This window comes from Aethalodelphis obliquidens, unplaced genomic scaffold (genome assembly GCF_003676395.1).
Source record: "Aethalodelphis obliquidens isolate GAN/ISIS:26980383/991018 unplaced genomic scaffold, ASM367639v1 scaffold100, whole genome shotgun sequence".
Taxonomy (NCBI): Eukaryota; Metazoa; Chordata; class Mammalia; order Artiodactyla; family Delphinidae; genus Aethalodelphis; species Aethalodelphis obliquidens.
This window is the reverse complement of record NW_020838044.1, coordinates 1,362,507-1,369,755: the sequence shown is the minus strand read 5'-3', so window position 1 is coordinate 1,369,755 and position 7,249 is coordinate 1,362,507. Positions and strand designations below refer to the sequence as shown.

The window sequence follows — 7,249 nt, the reverse complement described above, 5'->3', positions numbered from 1 at the left end:
ATATGCTTTTTACATTTAACATTATATTGTGGGCCTCTCAAAAGTTATTGAATAAACCTACAGCTTCATTTTTAAGGACTGCACTGTATTTCATTGTATGGGTGTACCCTGATTCATTAAACCAATCCCTTATTGATGGACATTTAGTTTTTTCCACTTCTTTGATATTAGAAACACTGCTTCAGTAAAATCATTTTATATGCAAACCTTTGGCTATAGTTGATTAGTTCCTTTGAATAAAAACCTAGGGTTGCAGTTAATGGTTCAAAAGATACACAGTGAAAATTTGGATAAACTGGCCTTTAGCAAAGTGGTGCCCACAACAGTGCCTGGGAGTGAAGGTGCCTTCCAACCTGAGCCAAACCAGGGTATCTGTTTTCTTTTTCTCTCCAACCTTTGCTAAAGTGATAAAGGAAAACTGATACCTCATTGTGTTAATTTGTATTGCTTTGACTATTTGTGAAATTTACCCATTTTCATATGTTTCTTGGCCATTTCCACCACCTCTTTGACAATGTCAACATTTCAACTAATGTTTGCAAAACTGAAACCACAGTAAATCTTTTTAAGAAAGGCAGACAACTTGGAAAATAGTAAGAGCAAACACTGTTCAGGATGAAGATTTTTATCATACAAAGTTGCTCTGACAAGGGCACGAAGGAGCAGTAGCTCTGTGGTTAAGGACACAAGTGTACGGGGAAAGGCTCAAATGCCAGCTCTGCCACTCACTCTGTGTGACCTTGACGAGCTGCTTAAATTCTCTGAGCCGCAGATTATTCATCACTAAAATGGGGACGACATGCCAGGATGGTGGTAAGGAATAAAGGAGGTGATATGAGAGGTACTTGGCACAAGGAGCAATCAACAAATGGTTGTTTTTATGAATAAGAAAACACTGAAACCCTCCAAAAAATTAATGGATAAAAGATTAGAACTGAAAGTCACAAGTAGGATATACAACCAATAAATAAACATATGTGGAAATGTTTATCTCCTTTAATAACAGAGGAAATGTTAACACAGGGAGCCACCCCTACTTTTTAAATTAACATTTTCAAGGGATAACTCCTGATGCAGAGGAAGGTGTAGACAAACGAGCCACCAACGTTGATGGTGGCTCTGTAATTCGTATAGCTTTGGTGGAAAGCAATTAGGCCACACGTATCATCACACAAGCACTTTCACAACCTTCGACCCAGACATTTCCTAAGGAAGTAATTCAAAATATAGAAAAAGCTGTCTGTACAATGATGCTTATTTCTCACTATTGTTTATAATGGTGAGAAAAGTACGTTTATTTTCTGTTTACATAAAGGGTAAAACCATAGTAAGGGTGGTGTCAGCCTTTTCAGTTCCATAGTGTGATTTTTGTGTGTGTGTTAAACAGGGACATATAAACAATCATTTAGGCCTCTAGATAGTCCCTAAACCTTGTTTTAATTCATAGTTAAATACATTGCTTTGGAAAGGCTTTTAGATTCTGCTAACCAGTGGTCAGATTGAAGGATTTAAAAATCATCTTAAATTGGTTCATCCTCTGGTGGAGCTTGGTGTAATTTGAAACTAAAGGAAAGAGAAAACAGGGTGGGGAGAGTATTCTCTCATCTGTACTAGATTTTTAAATGTCTGGAGAAGGAAGGAAGTCAAGGCAGGGTGGAAGCTTTCTTTCTCTAAGCCCCAGGCCGTTACAGCACAGGCCCCACTGAGCCAGAAATCAGAGTGGAGTCCTGAGATGGTGAGTTTGGCGGGGTCCGCGCGGCTTGCTGGGCTGTGCCTGAGCAGCCGAGGGGTGAGTCACTTCCTCGGTCACATCCACATCTGTGTGTGCTCTGTGGTGCAGGAGGAGCCTAACAGTGCTGCGGGGAGGCAGGACAGCACAGAGACGACCGGTGCAAGCTGTGCCTTCTGCCACCGGGTCCTTGAATGGTGAGGGCTTCCAGCTGCTAAATTCCCAGGGTGGGTGGGAGCCGGTCCTGGGATAGTAACTCCAGTGAGGATGGGCATCAACTAACTGAACAGGTGCCAGCAGCCATGGGCCGAGTTATAGAATCGCAGATCTCAGGGCTGGACACGCAGCCCGGTCTCCCTCCCAACTGACAAATCCCTGTAGCAGCGGCTCTCAACTGCGGAGAGCATCAGCCTTACCAGGGCACTTGAAAATAATGCACACGCCTCAGCCCCACCTACTGTATCAGCCTCCCCGGGGTGAAGCCCTGGTGGGAATCTTTTTTTAATATTTATTTATTTGTTTGTTTGTTTATTTTGGCTACGTTGGGTCTTTGTTGCTGCGCGCGGGCTTTCTCTAGTTGCGGCGAGCGGGGGCTACTCTTCATTGTGGTGCGCGGGCTTCTCATTGTGGTGGCTTCTCTTGTTGCGGAGCATGGGCTCTAGGCACGCGGGCTTCAGTAGTTGTGGCGCATGGGCTTAGTTGCTCTGCAGCGTGTGGGATCTTCCCGGACCAGGGCTCGAACCCGTGTCTCCTGCATTGGCAGGTGGATTCTTAACCACTGCGCCACCAGGGAAGCCCGGGAATCTTTCTTTTAAATCTCCCCCAGATGATTCTGATAGGCCTCTTGGTTAAGAATCATGACCACAGCGTATGGAGGGTGGTTTGGCCTTTAGGCTCCCTTTGAACCTTGCCCATGTGGGAGATTATTATACACCATTGTGTAGCAGCTCGCAGCCTCACTACTCTCTCCTCACAATGAATGAAAACTTACCCTGTTGGGTCCCACCTCTGCCCCCCCAGTGCCACCGGAAATAAGCCTAATCCCGTGTCCCAGGGTTTACTTCTCCACATCCCTCAGCAAGAAATCTTCCGGAGGTGACAAGCTGTAAATCGGGTAAAAAGCTGTAGAGGTGAAATCCTAAGGAGAAATTCTTAATGGTTTTGAAACACTCTTTGGTCAGCTGTTAGCCCGCGTGGATTCAGAATCATTTATTTGAAGCTTCTATCAGAGAGCAAGAGGCGCCTCCTCCAAGCTTGAGAGGCACTGTGGACTGGAGCCAAAGCTTGGCTAATTGACCTTAGGAAGGTGGAGAGGCAAGGAGGGAGGGGCTGTTTAGCCACCACTATTACCTGAACATAATGGATTCGAATAGAGGCAGATGACAAGGTCTGAAAGACTGAAGTTTCCTGTTGGAAAGCATGCCAAGCACGGAATGAGCACTTGTCATAAGGGTCCTATTGAGTTTCCGCCCTCTAAAAAAAGAAACAGCATGGTTTTGTGGTTAAATATCCGTGTGTCATCTGGTGTGAACCATTATTTTAAACCAACATGTCCATCATCAGCTTTGACTCTCCTTTCAATACAAAGGTCACAAATGATGCCAAATCCCTGAGTCATCCCAGATCCACTATTTTTTTTAATTGAATTAAAACCTACGTTTTGACATTTTTTTTTAGGTTTTAGTAAGCATAATAAAAATAGCTTGACATTAAAAAAACGTTTTGATTAAGCTTTCAAGATACTAAATATTTCTCTTCCAAATTCATAGTCTAGACCTCACAGAACCACTAAAGTAGCAAGACAGGGACTGGCATTCTAGACTACATTTTCTCTTTTATAATGAACAAGATGGAAGGCAAAACACAACCAAGTGTAAAATCAGATCTAACAGTAAATCAACTGCTGGGGTGTGATGTGGCGATATGCATGATTCATAAATTGAAATCTTGGTAAACTATATCATCCCTGAGGAATTAATTGAACAGAGGGTTATATATACTCTTTACTCTTTTAGAAGATTAGCTCTCTCTCAGATGGGATGTGTTCTTTATTTAGCCTACTGATGTACGTACTGTTTGAAGGATATTTATATATATGCAGATAAATAACATATATACTATGTGTAAAATGCTTATCCCTTTATGTCTGATGCAGAATTTTGGATTTAAGAGTACACTTCAGCTACTTGGTCTTGTTGAAAAACTGTCTTCTCAAGTAGAACCGCCCTTAACTGTTTTTGGCAAGAAGATTTTAGTGCACAAAGAAGTTTAAAAGAGGCAGAAAAAGAAACTCATGTGTTGGACTAAACTCACTTGAGTGCCATCCAAGTTTTCCACTTTGGAGAGCAGATGTTCAAATGCCCCAGAGGAGGAGGGTGGAGACAGAAAATGAGGTGTGAGAAAATATGTGACTCATGAGGAGAGCATATTTTTCCAAGAAGAGGGAAAGGGCCTGGCTTCTCAGCCCCCAACCTCACAAACTCCAAGCACTGCGCCTCTCTCCACCAGCAGCAGGCCCAGGCACAGTGGGACATGCACACATTTGCAAGCAAGGCCTGAGGCTCAAACTCCATCCCCGGCAATCAGTCTCATTCCTGACTCACTGGCTACATCCAGGACATCTTGGGCTACATCCAGGACGTCTTGGGCACGGTGCCCTCCAGGCTAAGAATGAGCAACGTTCCCTAGGGGCTATTATAGTATTCCAGGGGCTGAGCTAGAGCTTTCTTAAGAATTGCTGTCAACTAAAATTCCTTTGGAGGAGTTAGAATTTCTGTGAAGAAGGGAGACAGAAGCTACAGACAAGTCGGAGGAAGTGTCCCGGTAAATGACAATCGAAGGGCATCTTTCTGATGCCCCCTGGTGGCCTTGCACAGCTAAAATTAACCCCACATGCTCTCATAGCCTTTAGCCCCATAGACACTGGACAAAATCCACCTTGCTGTAATTTTCGGATCTCTCAGCTAGTGCTTATGGATCCAAAGCCATGTGATCTGGTATTGACATGTAGTACAGCTTCTTCCCCTGATAAGAACTGATTTTGAGACAATGAATTAAACTCCAAATTTTATAATTCCATACTTCAAATTTCTATATTGTTTATGTGTATCATGACCAGATATTATCCTCAGGGAAACAAAACAGATTTACTTTTAATGTTTGGTATGCATGTTCTTTTCAGGCCAAATTGAGCTGGGTGCACTTTCTCACGGGGAAGCTCTCAAACAGGCAGGCAGAGGGATAGCTGTGTTGAGGATGACATGCATCCTCCATCATTCCAGGCTCTGACATAAGAAATTTCACATTTCAGTTTTACCAGACCTCTCACTATCGCTATTAGCAGTATACTAAAAGTTTATGGGATTTTATGCACCTTTTTTAGGAAGCAAAAAATGGAGAAAAAAGGCCACAGAGGAATCAACCGTGGAAGGTTTCCTGTTGCCATTCAAGACAAGGCACGGCACCCAGACTCAGTTCTCGGTAAGTTGAGGGGTCTGGGGCCAGTCGTCATGATCCCTCTCCTTGGGGTCCACTCACTGCCAGCAGACCATGTGCCACGTCAAATAGCTTTACTTAGACTAGGGTGTTGCACGTTGGTTATTATTATTATTGTTGCAAAATGTAAAGAATAATGAATTGATTCAAATGAGATGTGGTCAAGCAGGGTGAAAGTGCCCACACCTGTCTCTGCCTGGAGTCACAGGGCTCCGTGACTCAGTCACGAGGCGGCCTCAGTTCTGCATGGCAGCCCCCCAGCATGACCCGTAATCTGCACCTTGGGAGCTCCCCCGCCACGGGACAGTTGCTGCTGACTTGTCCATACACATTTCATAGGAGCAAAGAAAGTTAGAGTGGGGAGCAGACCCAGAGAGCACCAGTGCATGGAATCCAATGAGTTTTAGTCATAGGGGCCCTTCTCCAAAGATAATTTAAGCAGAAAAACATCCCCTGGCAGGACTGCCCTGGGTGAGGAAGAGGTGGAGTTGAGGCCTGCTGGCTTAGGTAGCTCCTGAGAAGAAAATCAGCGGCCGAGCCTAATCTACCCAGTTTATACAGCAGGAAGCTGGGGGCCAGAGAGCTAACCAGGCTTGCTTTTTCCTTCAACTCAGTATTCTTCCTGTTATGACACATTTGGTTCTATTTCTGCTCTGTAGATGACACATTTTCTAATAATAATAGTAGGTTTAATCGATCGAACAGTTACTGTATACCAGACACCAGAACAGAGTAGAGATTTTCAAAGTGTGGTCAGAGGGCCCCCGGGGGGCCGTGAGGTCCTCTCTTTTCTGTGCAAGAACAATATTTCAACAGACTGAATGGAGATACAGCTATAAAGTCCAGCTGCCTTCTGTTAAGCTAGATGTTTTAGAAATTTGCCAAAACGTAAAACACTGCCATTTTACTCACTTTTTTTCAAAAATAGCTATTTTTCATAAAAAATGTTATTTTGTGAACATGAAGTGATTATTACTGTTTTTAAATGACAAAGTATTTTTTAAATGCTTCAGTTTAAAATTCTGAAAAAAAAAAAAAGCTTTGAGACTGCCCATTTAGTCTTAGGAAAATCTGAATGATTCTACACAGCAAAAATGACTTGAAATTTATAAATACCTCTCTACCAAGCCACATTCAGTTGACTGAATGTTGTATGACAGCTCTTCTCCAATGCAAGGGGAGGGTGGATTTTTACTACAGGTATAAAAAATTTCATATATTATATGATAAAAACTATAATAAGCAAAAGCTCTTTAGGGTTCTCAATTTTAAGAGTGTAAGTAAGAGTGTTCCGAAATTAAAGAACTGAGAATGGTTGACATATAGTGTACATCACTTGACTATCATAATACCCCTGTAAGGTAGGAATTATTATCTTTATTTTATAGATAAGTAAATGGAGGCTTGGAGAAATTAAGTGACTTGCCAGGGTCAAAGAGCCTGGTGTGTTATTTATTGCTGTGTAATGATGTATCCCAAACCTTAATGGCCCAAAACAACAAACATTTGCTATCTCATAGTTTCTGCAGGTCAGGAATTTGGGAGCCATTTAGCTGGGTGGTTCAGGTTCAAGGTCTCTCATGAAGCTGCAGTCAAGACGTTGGCCAATACTGCCATCATCTGAAGGCTTGACTAGGGCTAGAGAATCTGCTGCCAAGATTGTTCACACACATGGCCACTGGCAGGAGGTCTCAGTTCCTCACCATGTGGACCAAAAGGCTGCTTGAGTGTCATTAAGACAGGGCAGCCAGCTTCCCCCAGGCAAGTGATCCAAGAGAAAGACTGAGATGGAAGTTTCAATGTCTCTTATGACCTAATTTTGGAAGTTATACACCATCGTTACCACTTTATTCTATTTGTTAGAAGCAAGTCACTAAATTGTGAGTTGTCACAATCAAGGAGAGAGGAATTAGGCTCTATCCTTTGAAAAGCATGTTAAAGAATTTGTGGACATACTGTCAACCAATATAGCCAATAAGTGGCAGAGCCAGGCTGCAAATCAGGCCTGTCTGAACCCATGTCCTT

At 43.0% G+C, this 7,249-nt stretch overlaps 1 protein-coding gene across 1 annotated transcript in view; it reads left to right on the top strand.

The window, feature by feature from the left end:
* The window catches only part of AKNAD1 (AKNA domain containing 1), a 34,515-nt gene that overhangs the window by 20,208 nt on the left and 7,058 nt on the right, over nucleotides 1-7,249 (top strand). The window contains 2 exon segments of the mRNA XM_027096280.1: nucleotides 1,841-1,926; nucleotides 5,112-5,209. Coding sequence (XP_026952081.1) covers nucleotides 1,841-1,926; nucleotides 5,112-5,209 — 184 coding nt within the window.